This window comes from Trachinotus anak, unplaced genomic scaffold (genome assembly GCF_046630095.1).
Source record: "Trachinotus anak isolate AG129_WGS33_773 ecotype Australia unplaced genomic scaffold, CSIRO_AGI_Tana_v1 ptg000005l, whole genome shotgun sequence".
Classification (NCBI taxonomy): Eukaryota; Metazoa; Chordata; class Actinopteri; order Carangiformes; family Carangidae; genus Trachinotus; species Trachinotus anak.
This window is the reverse complement of record NW_027273856.1, coordinates 4,742,385-4,768,236: the sequence shown is the minus strand read 5'-3', so window position 1 is coordinate 4,768,236 and position 25,852 is coordinate 4,742,385. Positions and strand designations below refer to the sequence as shown.

Sequence of the window (25,852 nt, the reverse complement as noted above, 5' to 3'; positions counted from 1 at the left end):
AGCAAGTACAATTTTAGTGGTAATTATGATTCAATGGCAACACAAGGGCTTAGGTTTTCATATACTCTGTGATGGCTGTGAAATTACTCCACATGTTCAACAAAACAATTGCTAACAAATGCTTATTCTAACTTTCGCTAAACAACAGTCAGCGTGGCTGCAAGTGACAATTATGGGGTAATGCTAAATGCTACAGGATACTGTAACGGGGTCAGTGAACACAGCAACATCTTATCCACCATAAACTACAGGTCATACCAGACCAAGTAACCACCCAGTGTATTGAATAAAGCCAGGGTGAGTTAATAAATAACAGCTGCCATCTGCTTTTACAAATATCAGGCAGCTATTAAATAATTACACTGTAAAGTCTGTTGTAATTAAAGGCAAATTCCTGCTTTTTTCTATTTAGCAGCTGGTAATTTTTATCACCCTTTTCCCTCCGGGATATTAATCCAGCTAAATGGGATGTAATCCAGTGAATTTTGTAACTCGTTTCACTTTGACACAGAGAGACGGCTCGATGACGGGCTCCATTTTGAACTTCAACATATTCAACAGTGCTGTATCAAGCATGTGCTATCATTTTAAAGCTTGTTTTGGATGTCGTGAATGCTCTGGGTCTTTTGTGGCGAGCTGAAGACAATACGTTGCTGAGGGCAGTAGATTCATCATTCCCTTCATAATGCCGGATATGAATCATGCTCTCTGTGTTGTCCCTCACTGAAGGAATTAGTTAAGAGTTGTGAGGCTGTCCCATTCCTCACCCATTTCCTCTGTCTCATTTATCTCTGTCATCCTCAGGTTGTTTTTTTTTTTTTTTTTAACAATCTGTTGTCATCAGCACAGAGGTGCGAAGAATATCTTATTTTACAAACTAGACTAAGATTAAGGCGCGCAGAGAGAAGGAGCAGACGGCTGAGCCCGTTATGAGAGGGAAACAACAGCAGACATGCCACGTTGATTCCAGAATGAGGTGTCTATGACCAGTTTACATAGTCAGGGTCATTGTCGCAGTTTGGCACGCGCACCGAGCTGAACAGATTTTACCTTAAATTATGCTGCATGCCACATTAGTGTATTTGTACCTGGAGGGATGGATTTATTTTCCTGGAATTTTTTTTTTTACTTCAGGGGGGACGGTTGCGTGGCAACCAGGAGCACGTAGCGACCTAGTGTTTCACACATGTTCCTCATACCTGCTGAACTATTTCTGTTATCAGCAGCACTCAAACCTGCACCGTCTGTTTGAGCAGATGGAAGTGCTATCTTTAGAGGTGATGATATTTGTGACTCTGTTGATTTGATTCTGATTCTTGGCGTCACAATTTGATTTAAATCAATTCTTGATTCAAAATTGAATATCTGAGCAATTTTGTTTACAGCATATTGGATGATTATGAAATTCACAATTGTCTAGTGCCAATGTTCAGTGGCACTATGAATGAACATTTGTCTCTAACCTCTAACTGTCTCTAACCGTACCATAAAGGAGCTATTTGGTTTTTTTTGTTTTTTTTAAGTTATTTTTTGGGCGTTTTTGCCTTTTACAGTGAGAGATAGACAGGAAATTTAGGGACAAAGAGGGGATGACATGCAGCAAAGGGCCACAGGTTGGACTCGAACCCAGGCCGCTCCGGTTAGGACTAAGCCTTTATGGTGCACGCTCCACCAGGTGAACCACCAGGGTGCCCATAAAAGACGTATTTGAAAGTTTTGCAATTGCTAACATAGCATTAACAGCTGTTTACTCAACAGTCTAGAATAAACGTTGTGAGTTCAGCATTCAATTTTATTCCTATACTCACCAGGAGCTGTCTCCAGAGGTAGAAAGTAAATGTTGACTCTTGTCTCTATCACGTCTTTCCCTCTACTGAAATTAGCATGCTAACCAGCTAGCCTGTAGCCTCCAATTTGCCCTGAAGACATAGCACTGCTCAGAGGGTTTATTATAAGCTCTTGTATTATAAAGAAAATGATGGCAGAAGCTGTTGTCAAGCAATCACCACCACCCGCTGCCGGCAAGAAACCACGTTCAGCAGCAGAAAACTTACAAATAGCCCCTTGAACTATAGCTTATATGCCGTATCCACCATCTTCCCCGAGGGTGGTTGTAAAAGCGTATTTCCTCTGACATATAAAGGGTGCACCACATGACAAAAAAGACAAAGAAAGTACAATAGAAATCCTCCAAAGTGACATTTTTTTAAAACTGTTGTAGAACAGAATTTACTTCACATCACTGCCCAAAGGACATTTTGTTCTCATGAAAAGTTTCTTGTAGCTCACTCTAGGAGCTCCTCTCATGAGGTTTTCTATCAGCTCACTACAAGTGAGCAACCCCCCCCCCCCCCCCCGTGAATCTCCTCTCAATAGCTTCTTGATCAATCTACTTTTTCTCAGCTCCTTCTCTCTTCACTCTCTCGATCCTTTGCTTCCCTTCATCCTCCAAGCTCTATCTGTCTCCCTGACATCTTTCCTCCTCTTCTCCTTTTGTCCTTCATTTGCCCCTGCTCTCCATCCTTCTCTCCCTCCATCAGCCCACCCCTGTCCTCCCTCTCCCCCTCCTCCTCTCAGCTCATTCCCCACCTCCCTCCCCTCCTTCCCCTCTCCTCCAGCTCCTCCATCTTAGCTCGTCATTGCGGAAGCAGCTCTTTTTGCATGCTGGTGATGTCACAGGTGTATGTTTGTGTGTCTGTGTGTGTGTGCATTTCAGAATGGTATCGCTCTCCTTTGGACTGTGTGAATGAGATGATCCACCTTCTCGCGGCCCCCCTTGCCGCACACTTCCACTCACATAAAGGAGTCAATTTGTCAGAGATGTCAGGGGTGCTAACGAACAGCCAGCTTCTTGCCATATGCCTGTGCGTGTGTGTGTGTGTGTGTGTGTGTGTATATATGTGTGTGAGCTTGTCTGTACGGTTGCTGCAGCATGGTGTGAATGACTGTGTGCCAAGTGTACTAAGCAGACAAGTACACGTATATATAGCTGCTGTGTGGAGAGCTGCTGAGACAATTTTACAAGTGTGACATACACGCAGTGTGTGTGTGTGTGTGTGTGTGTGTGTCTGTTTACTCAGCCTACCGAGGTGGTAAAAGTGTTAATTAATACATGACAGTTGTGTGTTCTGCATGTGCCTCGGCCTGCCTCTCTGTATGCATTGTGTGTATGTGTATATGTTTTTCTGTGTGTGCATATGTGTGTGTGTTTTCCTGTGAAACTGTGTGTGAAGGATCCTCTTCATCAGGTGCTGTCTGAGGAGTGTGATGACCAGTCTCTTTGACAGGTGTTCCAGTCACAGCGGTTGCCCCGCCACCGCAGTGAGGGGGTCACTGGAGTTAATTATTCTCAGTGCTGGTCCACACACACACACACACACATGCAGTCACAGCTAGACATGTAAAGTAGACACACACGTTCTCCCAGCATAGACCTGGCAAAGCATGATGCCTTTTAACTAAGGACTCCAAAAACACACAGTGGTGTTCTAGTGACCCGGGTGCCTAAGGTGCAGACTGTGTCGTGTCCTAAGTCAGTGGTTTTCATCCCCTAAACTGACACAAACTAGACCCCGGACCCACATCTGATAAGATTTTATAGATCTTATAGATGTTTAGAGAAAGTGTTTGAAACCAATGACCAAATGAATAATAATAATAATAATAATAATAATAATAATACATACATACATACATACTGTCATTGTGTTACCTATGGATGGAATTATGATGAAAATAAATGATTCCCCTTTTTGCCCAGGAACCCCCTCAAGATCCCGAGGGGGTCCCCTGACCCCACTTTGAGAACCGCTGCCCTAAGTTACACTGACCCACCCACACATGCAGACCTTACATTAAATGTATGGATTCCTGCAGTTGAGTATGAGTGACAGTGACTAATGTGAGGCAGTCTTCCTGCTAATTAAAGTCTAGTCATACATTAATTACCATGAGCTGCATAATTAAAGGTCTTAATTGAGTGCTGGATGATTCTCCCTTTAACCTTTGCTTAACCAGGATTTCCTCTTGGATTACTTTATCTTTAGACAAAAGTTGACATCAAAGAATGAGAAAATATAAATTCCTATTGTCTGTCTAATACGAAAGTAGTTCTCTATTCGACTTGGACGATACGAGTGAAAGGAAGCTTAAGTAATTTCTTTGCTGCATGTGACATGCAACATCTTAATTTAAATGGAATCACTCTCCATCCTGCAGTTATCGTTTGTGTCCAGTTGTGCTCCTTCTTTAATCACTCCTCTGAATAGCATGCTAATCCCCATTATCTGGGCTAATGTTATATTAGCTGGCTTGTTCAAAGTCGTATTGTTTCCCATGAGAACGTGTTGGTTTCACATTTCAGACGCACATAGTGACTGTGAGCGGCAGAGACAACACTGCTGCAGCTGACTGTGAGTTTTACAGAAAGATTCCTCTATTTCAGGAGCTGACGTTTCATTATCACACCATCTCTTGCCTGTGCAGAAAACCATATTGACCCAGGAGATGATACCTGAAATTAATATATTTTAAACTCTCGAGTACAGATACTGGTATCAGCCTACAAAGTCCTGTAAAATGTGCCCCTGGCCTACAGGTTATGGTCAGCAGACGTAAATGAACGTACTTGTTTGGTGAAAGGCCCAACAAAAATTAAGTCATCATCATTTTATATTTTTTTCAGTGTAAATGAAAAGCATAAATGATCATTCCCACTAAAATCTTTTTTTTTTTTTTTTTTTTTTTTCATGAATTGAAATTTTCTGTTGGTTACCCTTGTAGCAGTTGAAAGGAAGACTTACAATTTACAGAGACACCTATTAATGGGATGTCTAAGTACAATACAATATGTGTACATAATGGCAGTAGCTACTTCATCTCTCAAGGCCATACACCAAAGACACATAACTGACAATATAACAGAGCATGCACATGTCTTTGTGAACATTAATTGAAGTGATTTTTTCCTTACCCATGAGTCACACTGTCCTCCATTTGTTTTTAGCGGAGCAGCTTTGAAACATGACATGTTTTGCCCTCAGGCTTTGTTTATGTATGTTAATGAAGGCTGTCTCTGACTATAAGAAGTGTTTTAAGACGCACTGTACGCCCCTGTCAGCGCGTGTCGAATGTTACTCCATTGTTTACGGTGCAAAAAGTATTTATGGCTGTACATTAACATGGCGTCGAATCCTGGCTGGATTATCTGGAGCAGAAGGGAGCCATATGTGAGTGGGAGGGGGTGATGGCAAAATGCTCACACAGATATACATACACACACACACACATACACACACACATACACACACTGTTTGTTAGGAAGGCCATGCTGTTCAGGCAGTATCTGAATTACATTATTGTGCAATAGTATTCACAGAGCGAACCAAATGTTCAAATGTCTCTGGGTCTGTCCCTCTCTCTCTCTCTCTCTCTCTCTCTTTCTCTCTCTCTCTCGCTTGCTGTAACACAGCAGGATCACAACTAAAAAGAAGGGGGAGGAAATCCCACAGCTAAAAACAGAATCCAAACAGCAAAAAAAAAAAAAAAAAAAAAAAACCCAAAAAAAACAAAGCTCCTAATTTGGCAAAACAAATGAGCACCCTCGCGACTGCGAAAACATCAGGCGAGTGATATGCAAATGAGCGCTCCATGTGCCTTCGAGCAAAGCTTGCCAGATGCTGGTGAGCCCAGCCCGACGGGTGGGTCGTGAGGGAGATCTCCCAGAGAGTGGCGGGAAAAAAAAAAAAAAAAGGTGGGGGAGTGTTTAAATGTGGTGTGATTAGCGCAGGATATTTTGGCATGAGGTGTGAAAGGTACATTTATAGGAGAGCGCAAAGCCAGCCAGTGTTTCCTAATGTAGCACAAGTGATGATGAAATTTTTTTTATGCATCACGTAGCTGCAAATCACATGTGAGATTTTCCCTGAGAGAGAACGGGCTCCGCCGCTGACACCTACAGCTAATTGACGTAGATTCAATGTATTCAGTTAACAACCTCCTTACGTGCAAAGTGAAGGTCACTAACGCAGAGCAAAAGTATCTTAAAGGTCTATCATCAGGTCTATCCTATTGTAATTCTTGCATACCATATGAGCTATTGATTGCTTGGTCATTGATTTTCCAAATGCAATTAATTCTATGATCAAAAGCTGTGCTGTATTTCTGATGTGGGATTATGAGTGCTGATAGTTGTATAATTACTGTACTTAAAGTGCGTGGTAGTATTTATGGATTATCGGTCTAAAAAGTACAACGCAATATTTTAATCACTATTCTGATTGATCATTTCCAGGCTACAGACTAAAAAACAATCATTATAATGAATCTCTGAAAAAAAAAAACCCAAAAAACTGTCATACTGAAATGAATGCCATAAATAATTATAAAAACAATACAGCCTAGTTGTGACAGGTTTACAGGTTACAAGCAAATGTGCCAGTGTGTGTTTCTAGCTCTTCACAGAATTAACTGTGCAGATGGAGTAATAAGAAGAAACAAAAATAAAGTGTGTGCAGATGCGCAAGCTGCACAGTAGGCTACAGCAGCAGCTCATCAGATATTCAGATGGAGCTGATGAGTGTTGAAATAAATACAGTCTATTGTTGTGTAAGTCATAAAACAATAGACCGTGTGCAGCCCATTTGCAGAAACACATCTACAGGAAATGGTGCTAATCTGAATAATATGTGCATCGAACAGAGTGTGCATGTTGGTAATTGCTTACTCGATGAGCAAAGAGCACAATTTAACACTTTCACAGAGTTTTCATGACAGCACAGTCGGCCTCTTCAGTGCTTGCACATCTCCGTGTGCGCCAAGTAAGCCTGCGCGAGCAGCTTGAGTGCTCATATTTAATGCATTGTGTGTGCTTATTGTGTACGGGTGTGTGTTTAGTGCATTTGTCACACGTTCTCAAGTCTACACCTCTGTATGAAGGCATGAATTAAGATCACGTTGCAGCAGACTGTATGTGAACTGTTGACACCGTACTTGAACACACTGTGTGGTATTATGCTCTTGTTTGCTCTGTTATGGGCCTCTTGTACGTGCTGGTTGTTCACACACCTGTTCACGTATCGCATGCGTATCAGGAAGCTCCTTTGTTCCAGTCGTAAAGCTATCCAGCTCCAGTGAAATAAAGCAGCTGAATCACACTTCCACAGTTCAGTAAGCCCAAGAGGCTAGTGGCTGACGCTAGCGTATTGTTGTGAATCAACCACCCTGTCAGAGCGCACTGTGCCCCTCTTCCCTCCCTTTCCTAACAGCCCGTGTCACCCGGCTCTGTTGCCAACACCCACGCGCGCACACACACACACTGAAAGCTGTTAGCTGCCGCAGTTTGAGAGCAGGTGCTAGCGTGGCATGGCAGCGCCCACGGGGCTCAGAGGCCGCAGACAGACACCAGATCAGCCGCCAGTTTTCCACATTCTGTTGGGCAGCCACTCGCCGGTGCCCAGCCCTAATTATTATTGGCCACTGTAATTAATTACAGAGCCTCTGAGCGGCCGGCGGCCATAATCCGGGATCGCTCCCTGACTTCAGTGGTGTCATTTGGAGTTTGGGACTGTGTCCGTGTGGCTGCTCTCCCTGAGAACAGTTGATCCCGCTCTGAATGGCTTCTCCGCAAAGGACACAGTTTGGTTTCGAACCAAGAAGACATTGTACTTAAGCGCTGATTTGGCACAAGTCTGCAGACTAGCATATGGTGCAAAATTAGAATGACTGATTTATCTCAGATTTTACATCAAATTATTTAGCTATTTAATGAAGTTGTCATTTAAACTATGCAATCAAATACGGGAATCACATTTTATAGTCAGTGGTAGCGCCTTCTGTTGGCCTGGAAGGGCAATTATTCTTGTCCAGGGCTATAAAGATTATGCGTTTATGAGCAGGGGATTTGTCCTCTCCCTGTGGTCAGAGGGCTGTCGCTGCCTGCCCACACACTAAAAGGGATTCAAAGTACACACTCAGGCGCCAAGATTTAGGACAAAAGTAGATGAGTATTGAGCGTGGGATATTTCTCAGTGAAAATTGCACCCAGGGGAGAAAGAAAAGAGGGAGTGAGGGCGAAAGTGAAGCCAAAACAAAGGAAGTCAGTGAGAAAGAAGACCAAAAAAAAAGAAGAAGCAGGACGAGTCGGGGCTTCATGGCTGCAGTCGCCACGTCTGGATTTGCGTCATCTTTTAAAAGCAGGTTTATGGCCGTGCTCGTCTTTCCCCTCTCACCCCTCCCGTCTCAAATTATGGCACGGGCTGTGAGAAAGGATCAAACAAGCTGCACTGTCTTATTCATTTTTCATGTGGCTGCACAGAGGAAGCAAAGGAAAGAAGGAGTGAGAGGCAATAAAACTGAGAGGCTGGGGGAATGAAAGAAAAAATACAAACCAGAGTAACCTACTTTTTCTCACTCTGCCTCTCTGGCTGCGTATGTAGAAGCTTAACGAGAGGCAAACACACGTGCACGAACACACACACGGAAACGATTTGCTTATAATTTGGCACCAGTTGGCGCACAGGAATAGTGCAGCATGGGTCCCAGAGGTGGGCGCAACATGCAGGCTGAGAAACAGAGAGAAAGAAAAATGGGGGCGTGTGTGTCAATACACCATCATCCATACACACTTTTACCCCTGGTGTCCTGTTGCAACATGCCACTAGAAAGTAAGTGTGACCTGCCTGTCCCCCAAAGACCAAGTGGGACAAGTCTCTCAGGCCTCTCCCTCCTACTCCTCCTCCTCACGCCATCTTCAGTGTTGGAACCGCCATCCTCCACTGGCACCTCATTATTTCCTCCGGAGCCGAGGGGCAAAGGCTCCTGATTCCTTAGATGCAGAGATAGAGAGAGAAAAGAGCGATGAATAGAGGGAGAGGCGGCGGCGTTCGACATCCCACTGTGCTGCACCACACTGCTGTGACATCTCAAACATGCCTCACACACACACACACACACACACACACACAGATTGAAGTACAGTATAGCAGCAGAGGAGGAGGGACGGGAAAAAAAGGGGGGAAGGAAAAAAGGGAACAGATTATAGGAGTTGTACCGCAGCAAAAAGACAGAGACGCCGTGGAGGGAGAAGACAAACTTGTCTGAGATGGAATTGAGAGAGAGAGAGAGAGAGAGAGAGAGGCAGCAGAGGGAAAGTGTGGAAGAAAAGACAGAAGCAGGAACAGAGTGAAACTTTTTGCCAGCAAACCCTGCTGTAGCTCCAGAGATGGAGGAGCCTCTTTTTGCTGCTGCCATTGCAAACCAGCAGACCCCATTCAGTCATTCAGACCCGCAGATATTCAGTATCACCGCCCACACACATACAGAAAGAATGATATCTAGCATGATAGGATAGTATGATGATGCGCTCCATTAAAGCCCAGTTTGCTGAGCACATGTGGTTATGTTGCACCAAAACAACAGTTTTCTATTGAACAATATAAATGGTAACTAGCTCTACGCTGCACTAAAGGATCATTGCTATTTATTTATTTCCATGTCTTCCACATGAATTGTGAACAGATGTAGATGCTTATTTTTACCTCACCTAAGGAGGTCATGTTTGCACCTGTGTCTGTTTATTTGTGAGCATGATAATGCAAAAAGTAGTGAGCCAATTTGCACCGAACTTGGTGGAGAGTTGGGACGTGGGTCAAGGGGAGAACCTATTCAATTTCGGGGAAGATCCGGATCATTTCCTATGAATTTGAATTTTTTTTTCTCTGAAGTCTGGTGTATGTCGTTTGACACTGACCTTGGCAGGGGTCAGTGCCCTCTGAGTGCCCTGAGATATGTAGCTTTAGCCTCAGTCTTTTAGCATGATGTCTGTTTCAATGGAGGCAATGCATTTTTTTTCCTCCTCTCATCTTAAAACAAGTCAGACGTTCGGGTTCAATTTAGATTTTTTGTTTTGTTTAGTTTTTTTGACCATTTCAAAAATAATCAGTTCATTGGAAACATGGTGCACACACGCACCATGTAGAACATACTGCACTGTACATGCAGCACGCCAGCATCATCATGCACATCAGATCCGAATAGTCCATATTTTTGTGCTGATCATGTACAGTATATTTATGAGCACATCTTCCTCCTCCAGCTCTCCCCCAGTTGTAAAACAAACACACTTCTTCTAGATGAGCTCAGCTATAGATTAAAGCACTGGATGAATATTTATCGCTCATGTTAATAGCCAGCGTGAGGGGAGGCGGTAGAAAGATCTGAGGGAGAGAGGAGGAATGTTTCGCCACCGCAACTTGTTAATAATAATTCTGATTATAATCTCAGGATTATTCTCACTGTGCCCTTTTCTATTGATATTTATCCTGTGTCCTCTCCTCGGCTCTAGGAGGATGCAGCACACAGTCTGACTCTGCACTGAATTAAAGTAATTGAAGACCAAAATAGACAGGGCAGAGGGATGAGGACAGCGACAGGTAGAGAGGGAAGAAGCAAATGTTGACGTGTCCTCTTGTTTGGGAGGCAGACAGTCGTACACATCAGCTGCTCATGTGTCCCACTGGCCATCTGTCAGGGACAACTAGATCAGGATGGCAGTCCTCCAAACCCTCCCTCTTCCTCTCTCCCACTTTCTGTGGCATTCATCTTTATCTATAGCAGTCTCACTCAAATACAAAGTTAAAACACCTAGGCATATGTTTGGCCCCTTGATGTCCAAATAAGCAGTTTTTAGGTTGTTAAAATGATCGCCGTCTGCTCCGTGTTGCAGCCTGGATGTTTTTATAGCTGTGTACCGCCAGTGCTCCGGCGCCATTTTATACACATTTCCCAAAAATTCAGCCTGACATATCTGGTACTTTTTAGAAACTATGGGAGCTCGACTTGAATTTGAAATGAAGCTCTGTAGGTTTGAACAATGTTTGGCTGCGCAGTGTGAGATTGTAACACCCACCACTGTGCCGCTGTTTGTTATGGGGCTTCAAGTCTTGCCAGATAAATGGATAACAGTGATATTAATATTCAAGTAAGACTCGCCTTTGTTTCAGAACAGGCTCAACAACAGTGTGCTGCCATTTCTTACATTTCCTCCTTCACTGAAAGAGGAACAAAAATACGTTTTGGAAGAGGGATCAGCAGTGGAAGCAAGTGAATAAAACCACTGTATTATTCTCAGACTTTCAATTAATCTGTTGATGTCTTAATATCGCTTTTCTCTGGAGCGTTGGTGGGATCTCAGTCAGAAAATTGCAGGTTTATGTCGCTTTGCACAAGTTCTCTTACCTTCCTAATCCTCTCTGTCAATATTTGAATGGAAAGCTTTTATTTGTCCCAGGTCACGAGTCCCTGTCTGACTGTTTACAAAATCTAAGCTTGTCCAGTGAGCAGCTGTAGCAGCTCTGACTGACATTCGTCAGCTATACTATATTAGCCTGGCTTGGGGACCAGTATTTTTGACTCCCCCTCATATGTCCTTATGTGTCCTGTATTCTGCCACTGCTGCTGCCTGGGTGTCAGTTTCCCTTCAGCAGCGTTCATTTGCACAATTAGACCCAGTTCACCCCGTGTGACAAACACAGTGCAGCCATTTTCTGAGTCTGTGGCCCGTGTTGCCTCCTGCTTAACCCTCCCCAGTGGTGCACTGGTGCGTCCCGGTCACCCAGTTTGAAAAGCGAACCCTCCTTTTACCTCCAACATTGTAGGTCCTGATCCACATTTACCTGTCATTGTATTACTAGCAGTTTCCAGAGTTAATGATGATCGTGATCAGTGCATTTAATTGTTTCTGACTACGTCCACACTAGTGCTAAAACAGCATTTTCAAATGAAAATGACTCCATCCAGACGACTGTTTTAGTATCTGGCCTTTACTATCTGAATCAATCTGTGTCCATACTACCACACCTGAAAATGCAAACTTATATCACCACTCATGTACACTGGGCATGTGCGAGCTGGTGTAAACAGGAAGCAGATAGTCTACTCTGCAGTTGTACTCAGCTGATTAGTTGCAAATACTACGATGGAGGAAGCAAAGGCAGTTGTAGCGTGAACATGCAGAGTTTAACTGCACAACAGCTGCTAGCAAAGACAACAAGGTCAGTAGCACTTGTAATTCATTACTCATGTTGCTTTCACCATGGGTAGTCGAGGCCAATAAGACCCAATCAGGGAGCGACTGTGACCGTTTTTGCCCGTCTAGACCACAACACAACACAACACAACACACAGTTTTCTAACTAAGATGGCTCCAGCAGCGTTGCCAAAACTCTGGAGTAGTGTGGACGGGAGATGAAAATGTAGCAAAAGAGCTCTTTACTGACCACACCACTGCAATAAAATAGCCATGAGTTTAAAGAGTAGGACCTTTAAAACCTTTAAATCTGTATTGCTGTAATCATTGCAAACCAATCACTTTAAAGGACCTGGATGTTACAGGCAATTTTTTAACAAGAGGTTTGTATTTATTAAAACCTGCTTTGTAGACCTCAGATATTTCAAAAGTGGTGCACTGTAAAACCAAGTGTTTGATGGTGTCTGACTACAAAGGAGCATAGTGTCCCTTCCTGGGAAAAACTATAGTTAAAGTAGGTTTTTGATCACGTAGACCTAGACCTTTAAAAAGACCCAATTTAATTACCACTGTAAGAAAATGTTAAAAGTTTTAAAACTCTGCTTGTCTCTCCCACACTGTGGTATAACCTACAGTACTCTGATCCAAGGTCAAAACCACTTACAAGACAGTAAAATATTTATGATATATGGAACGTGTTTAATGGCAGCGCTCTCTGCCAGCTTCCCTTGTTCCGTGCCCCCCCCCCCCCCCATCACGTCCCATTGAGCAGTGGCAGTGCCCTCCAGCCTACAGAGGAGCTCTTCCCCCTGGGGCAGGACCACGCTGTCCTCTGCGTCTCCTGGACGCTCCCACTGGAGGTTCTGCAGGGGAGGTGAGCGGCTCAGGAGCTGTCGTTATGCGAGGGGAGAGGTGGGGGGGTGGAGGGGTTTAGTGCTAGTGATTTATGGTGGAGAGACGGTGAGAGGGAGCAGCAGCAGGTAATCAGAGCACGACGGCAGGGAAGTTAGTCTGCACGGATGTGTGTGTGTTTTCAAAAATAGCAGAAAATAAGAGAGGATAAGGTCCGCTCGTCAGAGCTGGATACACTCGTCCTCTTTGGGTGAGAGGAAAACGTCCAGAGTGCTTTGCCAGACGAGACAGGCTAAGTGATGGGGCTGCGTATAGCCTGTGAATGTGTTTGTGTGTGGCTGCGAGGCTGCGCTGTCAGCCTGTGATTAATCTGCCACTGTCTGTCTAATTACCACCCATGCCCCTCCGTGTTCCTCAGCTCTGCCGTAGACGCACTGACCCACACCGGAAACCCACTGCTCCCAATGCAAATTAAAGCCCTGTAAATATTTGCTTTTAACTCTTGACGACACATTGTTTCCAATTTTGCGCTCCGGTGGTCCGCAACCCCAACACCCCATCCTCCACACACACACACACACATACACATTCCACACTCATACCAGTGCTACCTACCTCCGATGTGTGTGTGTGTACGTCTCTGCGTTGTCAACAAGTTTACTGACGGCCCCTACACTCTCCTCCTCCTTCTCCTCCTCTGTCTAGCCCCCCTCCCTCCCTCCCTCTGTTTCTGCATCTCCCCATTGTGTCTGTGTTGTAGCTGGCAGTCTATCAGCCCATTATCCTCCATTGTCAGACCAGTCTAGTCTCCACAAGGACTGAATCGAGTCTGGGCAGGATGGGAAGACAATGCACAATGTATAAAGATAGAACGGCTAAATAGAAAAACAGTACATATCAACATCATTTCTTCAGTGTGGCAGAAAAATGTTATGCTTTTGTTTTGTCCTTTTGTAAAAAATAATGTATACAGAGGTGCTTTTAAGGGGTTTTAGACCTTCAGAAGTGAAAGTATCTGTACATATAAACCAATACCTGTTGTCGAGCTGCCATCACTTCAGTGGCATCTCTCATATAAATCCTTACAATAATGTTGTCATTTATGTAAAAAAAAAATTACCTTTTAACTACTTTCTAACCTGTAACAAGTTAAAAGACAGTCATCAAAATGCATTTAAATGCATACATGTAATCTGTATATGGAGTGTATACAGATCTTGTGGAGTGCTGCTGTATATGTGAAAAAAAATATGTAAAACCATTTTGGCTGTAGAGGTAGCTGTGTCAAATCTGATAAACTGCCTCAAGTGATGTCACTTGAGTCAACATTGGTTGCGACCTAAGATCAAGAATAAAAAAAAAGTCTTTGGGCTAGTACCAGACCTCCTGAACCCCCACCTCACCTCTGCTTGGGGCCAGCTGTTCAAGGCTACATTAGCCATTACACACCTAGATCTCGAACCGAACTGATGACAGTCAAGTTGCATTGTGGTAAATGTAGGCACCAAGTTTGGACAAATGTGTGGAATAAGAAATAGGTATCTCTGGTTCTGTGTGCTGATTTTCACACCTTTTTTCTTTAAATAATCTATCACAGACAGATGCATAGACATCTGTTACACTGAAAATTACCTACACTCTATAGTCATAAGCTGCTTCAACAATAAACTGTATTAGTTCATAAATTTCTTCTCCATTAGGTAATTCAGATTCCAGTTTATCTAGATAGAAATAGATATCTCAAATCCCCACTTCCATTTGCAACTTGTGTAAAGTTGGTGCCTGCTGCAAAGTAGAGAATTCCACCTTCAGAATATCATACGTTTAAGATTTTTATTAGATGTTGCATTTTAATTGATTTGATTGATCACAATATAAAAAAAATAATGCTTGTTGATTCTAGATAGGGTTTAAGCACCTTCACATCCATCCTGTGGAGGCTGGACAACCATGGGAACCATAACAATTTATTTTCTCTCAAAGCAAATATGATCATTTTGAGACATAGGCTACATCCTTTCACATCAGAATGGAGACTGTAGAAAATGAACAGTTGAAACAAACAGGCTTACAGAGTGAGACAAAAGGATAAGTGATGTTCTGACCTTGTGGCAGAAAACTGAAAGTACAACATTTAACTCTTAAGGCTTTTCCACAACTTCATCTAAAGTCAGATCACCTCCATGACCTAAAACTGCTTTTCTTCCCTTGTTTCCTGAAGAATTTTCCTCAGGAGTTAAAATATTAGTTGATTGGACTGCCCCTTACATTCCTCCATCTTCTTAACGTACCTCCCGCCTTCAGCTATATCTGTTGCACTCTGGCCTGACTTTGAATCCCTCTTTTCCACACGGGGAGAAAGATGGAGGGATGAAAAGCAATAAGTACCAGGGATTGACAGGAGCTTGAACGAGCGCTGACCTGCCCACTAGCTCTTTTCTATTTGGAGCCCACACAGAGGCTGTCAGCAGGATGGCAAACATACAAACACAAAAACACACATGCTTACGTCCACCCCGTCTCCTGGCATTAATGTGGCATCTGCAGAGAACTTTTTTTTTTTTTTTTCTGTTAAACCACTCAGCATCCACTCCACCATGCCCTCAAAATTACTTTGCAATCAACACATCAAACTGCTGTCACAGATAAAAACACACACATACCGACATTGCAGAGGTGCAGAGAAGCTCCAGACATCATATCTTTGCTGGTATATATGCAGATAAATATGTCTCTATGGACTCACACAATACATACACACACAATCACAAGGACACATTGATGTTTCAATGTTTAATTTTCCTGTTTCAGCCTTGATGTATTAATTAGCAGATGTGAGAACAAATGAGATGTGCTGGTTCAAAGACTGCCAGGCTTTGAAAGCTTTGAGATGATAATGAGAAGAATGTATCCATGTGTGTGGGAGCATGTGTGAGTTCATGCTCGGCTGCACACTGACATGGTAAATGTACTGTATATGTTTTGTGCATTCACCTGCATAGAGTCATGCAGGCGCTTTATATATGCAACTGCTTTGTCTTCATCTCTCTGTTCTCGTCTTTCTCCGTATGACCTCGGCCTCGTTTCAAGGCAGTAACTTAACATCCTCCGTCCACAACCCTGGCACAATGAATTCCAGCTATTAGCCTGCACCCTCGGTGTTGCAAAGTAAGGTTATTATCTATCATTAAGTTGAACCTGGTGTACTGACAGACTGACTGGCAACACAACTTGGAGGGAGAGGTGGCAAGCAATTACAGGGGAGGGCGTAGTGGGTTATTCTGTGGCTGTATTGGAGTAGAATTGGGTGGAATTGGTTTTAGTGGGATTTAGATTGTGCTGGGTAAGCTATGTGGCGGAGTTGTGATAGATTCGATTCTGAGAGTGTGATCTCCAGGCTGATTTGACCACTGCAGGGAAACTGGACAAAGTTTTTTGCGAATGCATCACATTGAACTTATGAATCTATATGACGGCCAGATACCACTGTGTAAGTGTGAGAGACAACTTCAACAGCCTGACTTTACTCTTTGCTCTTAGGGTTAGGGCAAAGGTAGAGGTATGTTTGAAATGAACTAGTTCGTAGAACATGTCACTGTTCAACCATCCAATAAGCACTTCATTTGCAGAGTACTATTAGGGTTAGGAAAAGTACAGCATGATATATTTTTTACCTTACTGACAAAAATGTATCCGTCATATCAAGTATTGAAACCTGTCAAGTATTGAAAGCTGGCGCTGAATGTTTGATACAGTTCATCTTGGTTCCTGGGAACAGAAGTTGAAATGTCAAGCAAGGTCCATGTCAGGTCTCTTCTGTGGAAAATGTATTTTGTGTATGTGGTTTTGGTAGCTTTTTTATGGCTCTGCTTTGGCTCAGGTCCAAACTTTAGGAATCATAGAGACATTTAAATTTGGTCATTTTCACATATCCTTTATTACTTTAGTTGATAGTTCCTGATTTACATACTTTTTTTTTACCAGTTTTAGTTTGGGTTCATTTCGGCAAAGCTCTTGGACAAAGGCTTTTAACATTTGAGAATTATGATTCTTTTGCTAAATAATAAACATTCTTTTGAAGAACATTTTTCTGTGTCTCAAAGTGTAAGATCAAGTCATCATAATGGTATCAGTATGTGAACACATCAATTGTATTGGCACAAGTATAGTTACTTTTTTTTTGATCAGAGCTGTTTATTTGGCAGCACATCATGCTGCCTCTAGTCTTCAGGTTTTGGATGGGGTCTAATTGCAGTCTGATTTATTTCAGACTGATCTTTAGATCAAGTCTGATTTTTCAAACATAAATTTTGGTATTGTGAAAACCTTGATGTCTGATCAGATTTGTACTCTTCTTTGGTTATTATTTGATCACATCATTTCTGATTAAACTCGATTAGACTAGATTTTATTGAGGTTCTTACATGTGCTTGTGTTGCCATTCAGTTTTTCTAAACATCTTAAGAAAGTAAGATGTCAAAGCAGTTTTGGTTTAGCAGTAGTACCAGAACTCGGCACTACTATTCAAAAATTTGAATGACACCCATGTAATATTTGTCTTTCAAAACAAAGGCGTGATCTTTGTATAAAAGGAAGCAGCTCTCAACTCACCAGCGTTGTAAAGTGTAAATCAGTAATAGGACAATCTAATTATCAAACACACAGTAGAGCAGTAGTGTAGGCTCAAGCATCAAACCATGCTCCTTAAGTCACCATTTCCTTTTTGATGTATAGACGAGTCAACGACACAGAGTCATCTAATTCAAACCCACATCCTGCTATAACAAAGTATAAAGGAACAATGCTTCTTTCTTCCAGATTCAATCACACTCATTGATCACGCTTCATCCACCACGAGCAGAGACGTGACCTTCATATGGAAGATTAACAGCAGGTTAATTGGAGGAAACCTCTGTCACAGCACATAAAAGTGGAGCCAAACGCACCTTACTGCAATTAAAGATAACAAAGTGGGCTTGCTGTCGAAAACATGGAATCTGAAGCACCCGCCCACCCCCCCACCCTCCCCTCACTCCCCACCTCCTCATGGCAACAACCTCAAAGTCTGGTGTCAGTTTTGAAGTACAGATCCGCAGAATAAAGGACAAGTAATAATTTGTGCAATAAGATCTCTGGTTAAAGTTGTAATTAATGAGGGAGAAAATTGTTCACGCATATACAAGAGAGAAGACACAATAATTACACCTACAAAGTGTAAAGGAATCCAATTATCCATGCAGTAGGTTGTAATTGTCGCCTTTTGCTTGAACTCAACCACAGGGCAACTTTCAGGTCGTAGTTTGCGGTCTGTTATTGTGTATGTTGGTGTAAGCACCTTCACAACATGGTCAAGTATCAACACCCCTCACGCTGCTTCCAGATCGATGCTTCAGTGAAGAAAAAAAACACTTCCTCTACATTCAGGTTTCACTCGTTTCACTGTCTTTTTTTCATCAATAGGTGAGACCCCTCTAATTTGTTTGGTGACCCATTTGTTGTGGTGCTACCCCACAGAGGACTCTGTCTTTCCAAGCTGTGTACAAACTTATCTAACCCTGCATAATTAACCTCACGCCAGTGAGTTCCTCTGTTCATTGAGCATTGCACTGAACAGTGTTTTTCATGTTCCTGCACTGAAAGAACCAGTTCGACAGTCAGAGTTCACAGAGCAGGAAGACGTCAGTATAACTTAACTTAGCGCAAAGGCTGGATACGGAGAAACAGTTAGCCTGGCTCTTGTCCCACCCACCAGCACCTCTAAAGCTCGCTAACTAACATGTTACGTAGTGTTTTTTTAATTTGTATGAAGTGTGAAAAAGACAAGTTGTGCTTATTAAAGTATATGAAGAGATGAAAGGATATGTGGATTGATTGATTTGATTAACAGAAATCTAATGGTAAATGTTTGATAGTCATTTAATTATTTCAGTCATTTTTCAATGACTCTCAATTGTGAGGATTTTCTGTTTTATATCTCTGTAAACTGAATATCTTTGTGTTTTGAATTGTTAGTCGAACAAAACAAAACCTTCGGAGAAACACTGGGAAGTTGCAACAGGTGTTTTTTCACTACTATTTGACATTTTACAGACGAAACAATTCACTGATTAATCAACAAAATAATTGGTAGATTACTTGATAATTAGTTGCATCCCTAATTATACAGTGGAGCGTTTCTTTGCCTACGGATGCAGCAGAATGAATCTGCTCATCTAATTATGCAAGAATTTGAATAAGAGTTTCCCGATATGTGAAACTATTCCTTTAAATAAATAGAGAAAAGGAACGTTCTGATTGTAGATCCCTGTTTGTCATCTCTGCACTAAGTGACTGTGCAGTGTGATGAAGTGAGGCTGTTTTAACTCCCCTTCAGTGAAGGATTTGCTGTGATTTTCTATCTCGTAAGAGAAAATGATTTGAATTGTTTACCCTCTCCTGTATTGTACAGCGCATTGTGAACATACATTATCTTGCTGAGTGTGCAAGCTGGTGAGACATTAAGCTGCTTTTATTTTTTCCTTTGCTTTTAAGACATTTCTTTTAGTGAGGACGCTGGGAAAATGGTGTCTGATGGTGCAGTCTTTAACCAGCTCCTGACAGATCAGTCATTCTGCTTCCTCCACCTTAGTGAGGAGTATTTAGCTGTCCATTCTCTGTTATTTGCTCAGCATTCACTGCCGACTTTCCTCTTTTTCTCAGCAGCAGAAGGCAAATCGACTGTTCTGAGCAACAGTGACGTTGTTATAGCCGAGCTGTTGCAGCCAAGTTAATGATAACATTACCACCTAGTGTTAACAGGCATTTCAGGTTAACAAATTAAGCAACTAAATTGTATCACCTGCAGATTTCTGGGTGAAATTAAAGTGTTTGACAGGGCACACAGTCTCTGGTCTTGGCTTGAGCCTGCCTACTTGATAGGTGAATAGCTGACAGTGGTTTGAAAGAGCAAACAGTTGCAGGTTTGAGCCTTGAAACATGATGCCAAACACTTCTGTGCGTGCAGATTGTCTGTTGCAGTGGATAAAAATGTCTGCGAAAAGCCCGGTTTGCACCTGATTTGAATAATGTTTAGTCATGGAAAACATTTTCACCGTTGTTGTGCACCTTTTTGTGCTTATCCTCAGTGATACAGAGTCATGCAGCCCTATAGCAAAAGAGACAGTCTGCAGTAAACAGGCTGGTCAAGAATTGAAAATAGGATTTTTTTTTTTCCTCCAGAGGTTTTTTGGACGGTGTACATTTAGATGAGAAATACCAAGTGAGAAAGAGTGGGAGATGAAGGAAAGGTGCGGAGAAAGATGAGGTTTATACTGATGGTATAAACCTGGATGACCTGTACACCCGCCCCTCCTTCTCTCTGCCTCCTGGGCCTGAGAAAAAAAACATTCTCCTGATGACATGAATCACGGAGTGTGCATCAGTGTGTGCGTGTATGTGTGTGTTAGTGCCGACACAGAGATACAGTATTTTGGGGAAAACCTGTTCCTTTAAATCTGTGTATATAAGCGTGATAGTGTGTGCTACCTGCATTCCAAATAGGCACGCACACTCACACACACACACTCCCATATGTGGCTCTGTTGCCATGCTCGGCTCTCATCTCCATCGTTTCTCCCTCTCCGCTTCATCAATCACTTAAGATCTCCCACCGCTCACAGCAAAGCTGGACCAATTAGGTCCTCTAATTGAGCCAATTAGCAATTAAACACTCAGATGCACCCCGAAATTCCAGAGGTCCCCTCAGGCACACTTAGGCCTGCCAGGGACTTGGATTTTTACCAGGGATTCTGGCTTGCGTCGGCCTCTGCTGCCCTCCGCGCCTGCTCAGGCTTGAGGTGCAAGTTTCGGGCATGAGGAGCCCAGTTGACCTCCTCTCTGTGCCTGTGGACGTGGGTCTATTAGATGTCCACCTCTTTGAGAGACTCCAGGGTCGATGAGGGAGTGCTTCATGTTGCTTTTACTCGAGGACTCTCTGGAGGGTCAGGGCTGAGCAGAGAGAAGCTTTTCATTAACACCAGGACCTGTTTCCTCTCCATCTCCATTCTCATTTTTCATCTCTCATTTTTATTCTCACTGTCCCTGCTCCTTTTCTCCTATCCCTGCCTCTCTACCTCTCAGTTTCCAATTTTTACGTGTTTAGGAGGATGAAAGTTTAATGGTAGACCTTGTGGTGTGTGTGTGTGTGTGTGTGTGTGTGTGTGTGTGTGTGTGTGTGTGTGTGTGTGTGTGTGTGTGTGTGTGTGTGTGTGTGTGTGTGTGTGTGGGTGGGTGGGTGGGTGGAGGGCTCGTCCCTGTGTTCAGTGCAAAACAGGCCGGCCTCTCGACTCTCCATGGTTTAATTAGAGCACACATTGTGCTGCTCGGTTGTCTATGAGAGGATACACACCCAGACATACATGGGTGTGTGGGCAGAACAACAAAGTCCACACTGAGAGGAACAAAGGCAGACACCAATATATTTAGGCTGAACGCACTGTACCAAGAGAAGACAATGAGCAATTACAGACGCTATGGACTCGCTCACAATAACCGCTGTCTGAACGACCACAAATCTGTTCTCCTCACACTTTGTCGCCCCACAAGCTGGAATACATCCTTCCCTCGAAGAGCTTGTTGTACATAAGAAACTTTATTATTACATGAATGAGTCTCTTTATTTAGATGTCTTACATCAGTTTGAGTGAGACTGCTCGCCCGCTCATCTGCCTATAGACTCTAATTATCTGCCGTCTTGCCTCAGGACGCTCTACTCCCATATACTTTCAAATTCAACGGCTTTGTTGGCAGCGGGGGAAAAAAACAGACAACAAAACACAGCGGCGCTTCAGTGGGCGCAGGCGATGCAATAATATGGTTAATGATGACTTTAAATAGGACAATTACGGCATGGTGATAAAACGAGAGAGAGCGTGAAAGAGAGGAAGAGGGAATGGTGAATTTTAAAAATCAGATAAGGCTGAAATTGTGTCTTTTTTTTCCCCCTGTACAGTCTTTGTCACTGCTATGGTTTGTGTCCTGTACCGTTACATAACACCACCCAACAATGTTATGACGCTATAATCGCCTCCATGCCGCTTGCATTTCCAACTCTGGGGTCTGTTACATGAGGATTTGCACATTTGCACAGTAGATTACATGAATGACTGTACAGTGTGTGGGAACTCATTCATGTGTGGGTCAATTAAGGCTTACTGTGTGCATGTGTGTATTTCGATGTGCTCTGCATGGAGCCAGGAAGTGTCCCGGGCTGTTATAAGCTGCTTACAGGCGCACATTATTGACCTTTGACCTTACTGGGCAGTGAAAGGCTCACCCTAATCTCTATCCTCCAGCTCTTCATGCACACTGTCTACTGTACTGTCGTCTGCAGAATCAGCACTGGAGCCTTTAGGAAATTAATAACATAAATATTGAGGCATCAGCAGCAGCGCTGTTAATGAAGACGAAGACTTGTGAAGTGGCGTGACTGCATCAGCTGCTCTGTATTAGTATCTCTGCAGAAGTGTGTGCATGTTCGGAGTGAGCTGGCAGGTTAAACACAGTTCACCAGAGGGGGGATTTCGTGCGTGTCCTCATGCAGGTCAGACCACGACAGGGCGAACAAGTCCAATTTAGGGTTTTCATGCATAATAGATGGAAAGAGTCATGTAGAAATGTGCAGTCAGCATGGAGCATACATGAGATTTCTGCAGGTTAGATTAGGCTGCAAAAAAAAGCTTAAGAGGTAAAATGTCTTCACAAGGATTGCATTGGTTTGAGTTCCTTTCCTACACGCTGCAGATCTGTGATGTAATGAAGTGAAGTGAAACACGCTGATCACCACACGAAATGTTCCCGAAATGAAGACTTGATCTCAACAATACTGCCTTTAGATTTATTTTGTCGTTTCATCTCCTCTGCTTTCATTTCAGGAAATATTTTTCACTTGGCAGCAGTTGAAGGGAAAATGTTGCACTGACAACATTTAATGGAATATATTTCTGTTACAGATAAGCTATAATCTCTCTTATCTTTCTCTCTCCCTCATCCCCTTCTCTCTCTTTCTCTTTCTCTCTTCCACGCATCTCCGTCCGTCTTTTCTCTTCCCTCCTCCCTCTCTGTCTCAGTCTGCAGATTTCAGTGGCCGTCAGACACATCAATCAAATTATCCGGATGATTGAAGGCCAATAGGGATGGAACGCAACAGAGCCATGGCTGGGGAAGCATTTCAGATCGCCGTTGCTCAGACTCAGCACTGACCTGGAACCCACACCGAGGTCCGACCTCCTTCTCCAGCACCCCAAGGACCCTCCTGTCCCCCAGCAACTGCTTTGCCCTCCATTTCACCCTGACTCAAATCTCCGAAAAGGCTCCTTTTGGTCTTTCAGCGTCCGCCTGCATTTGTTGTTTTAATCCCCCTCTTATGCTTTACCTTCCACATTGTTGGCTATAATCCACACTCTCTTATAAATAGACAGAAGTCCTCCAAAACAGACTAGAAGCAGGTGGCTGAACTGTATGAATCCAGTCATGTACCCCTTTCCACTTGCTCTGAACAAACAAAGTCGGCGGGGTTTGTTGTCCAGGACGCGCCCCCTTACTCTCATGACAGACTGCTGCCTGATGGGTGCCCTGGGCCTCATCTTGCTCTTCAGCCTGGCCTCGAGCCAGAAGATGGACCCTTCCAAACACCCCATAGTCACCACCAACTATGGCAAGCTCAGAGGCGTCAAGAAGGACTTGAACAATGAGATCCTGGGCCCTGTGGAGCAGTACTTGGGTGTGCCCTACGCCACAGCACCCATTGGCGACCGCCGCTTTCAGCCGCCCGAGGCCCCAGGATCCTGGCAGGAGATCCGCAATGCCACGCAGTTCGCCCCCGTGTGCCCTCAGAACGTCCACGGGGTGCTGCCCGAGATAATGCTGCCCGTGTGGTTCACAGACAACCTGGATGTGGCGGCGGGCTACATCCAGAACCAGAGCGAGGACTGCCTCTACCTCAATGTCTACGTGCCCACGGAGGATGGTGAGTGGACAGTATTAAATGAAGGGATGGTGGAGGGTGGGAGTTGTGTGGGATCCTTGACTGTTTGCTAAGCCCTGCCCCCTGAGTTACTGTTGCTATGCCTGCCAAGCGCAGTACATATTCACTTTACATTGACAACAGATGGGGGGGCAGATCTACCACTGCAAACTCTTATAATTTTTGAAACAAAGGGTCCTAGATTTCAGACAAAGGTACGATCTGTCGCTGGCAGATCTTACATCACCTTCATGAGCTGGTCGGAGATGTCTGATTTATTTTTTAATGTGTCCAGCTGGCTCGTTTTAAAACAAGGAGTCCTGTGTACTTGATGGCTACATACATGATATGGTGGGAAGAGACCGAGGCTAAAGCTACATCACCAGATGCTAATCCCTGCAGAGGACAGGCAGTTTAGAGCTCTAATGTTAAATGTTAAAAGTGTGACAACAAAAAATGTAGGACTACACTATTCTGTCAATCAAATAGAACCCTATTTAGCTTCTTAGCCTATAATTGAACTTAGACTTGAACAAGCTTGACATATAATACTTTTTTATTACTGTAAAGCACCTTGTATTGCAGTCTTTGCACAAAAAGTGGTATATGAGAAAAAGGCTTGATTTGATTTGATGACAGATGTTAGGTTTGTGCTCAAATGCAGTAGAGCAGGACAGAGCAGCAGATGCTATAATACACTGATAAAGTAGTATTCATGCAGGAGCAGGACCCACCAGGTTCCACACCTTATGTCTATTAGCTACTTAGTCAGACTTGCTAATTTTTGAACTTATTATTATTATTTTGAAGAAGGTAAAAAAACAATGAATGGGAGTATCTCTCTTATTACAGCCCCATGCACAGTGCTTCAACATGCAGAGAAATCCAAATGTGACAGGCCTGCTGTGCCTAGTTACAGTTGCTAAGCCATCACTGGACAGCTGCTGTTCAGGGGAGGGGTTTAGTGAATGGTGAACTGGAAGTTCACTTCAGGTGAAAACTCAAGTGAGCCTTTTTTATTCTTTTCAAGGTCAATCCACTACTTTCATAAATATTGCACATATGCTTCTTAGATAGTGAGTATTAGCATTAGGATGGGTTGTGTGTACACTATGCAAATTATTCTATGGAGGGTCAAAGAATTTTTCAATTACCCTTCCCTGGTTTTAGCACTGGATCCCATTCAAGGTGTTATAAAGCAAGAGAACAAAGGGCAGGACTGAAGCAGTTTCCAGGTGCTTTATGAGAAAAGGATTAGGTGACATTTGACTTTTCTTACTTTTTCTTTTTTTTTTTACCTTCAAGAAGCCTCTTCTACCTACTCAGATCATACTGCGGACGTTTTTGTCTGCCAGGGAACTAGTAGGTGTGTGAGCAATAAAAGAGAAATATTCCCATTTTGTCAGCAGGTGTGATATGAAGAGTAAAGACTTCCATCACCCTCCACCCCCGCCCTCCCTCTCTCTCTCCTAGCCGAGGGTATTGTAAAGCGTGTTTCACATTTGTCTTTTCATTCCTACATCTCTAATATAAGCTGCACGAGGCCAGCATCTTTCACAGAGTAAGAGTCACGTTGGCAGGTTTCACATGCAGAAAATGTTTTTCTTTAATATACACTTGCTTCGACCTCAGAGACAACTGAAGGTCTCCAGAAATTGATCTAGGAAAGAAGATCACATCATCTGCTTTAAAGGGCGTGTGCGTGCCTGTATGTATGTTTGTAATGACGTATGTTTCTCTCACTGTCTGTTATCTGCACATTGGTATGTGTGTCTGTACAGCACTGATTTCCACTTTGTACACTTCCCTCAGTCTAACACATTTCATTTCCCTTTCAACACTTCCATCACTTCACTTGACTTTTTAAAAAATTTTTTTAGCCCCTCACAGCTCAGCACCCGTCCTTCCTTCCTTCCTTCCTTTATTCCGCCTCTCCGCTTCCAACACTGCAGCCTCAGCCCTCAACACCACAT

The 25,852-nt window shown here is 43.3% G+C and overlaps 1 protein-coding gene across 3 annotated transcripts in view; it reads left to right on the top strand.

The window, feature by feature from the left end:
- Positions 1-25,852, top strand: part of nlgn2a (neuroligin 2a) — a 182,190-nt gene that overhangs the window by 43,305 nt on the left and 113,033 nt on the right. For all 3 annotated transcript variants that reach the window (XM_071477910.1, XM_071477911.1, XM_071477909.1), the window contains one exon: positions 22,984-23,882. In XM_071477910.1, coding sequence (XP_071334011.1) covers positions 23,375-23,882 — 508 coding nt within the window. In that variant the 5' untranslated portion in view covers positions 22,984-23,374. The remainder of the gene's footprint in view (positions 1-22,983; positions 23,883-25,852) is intronic.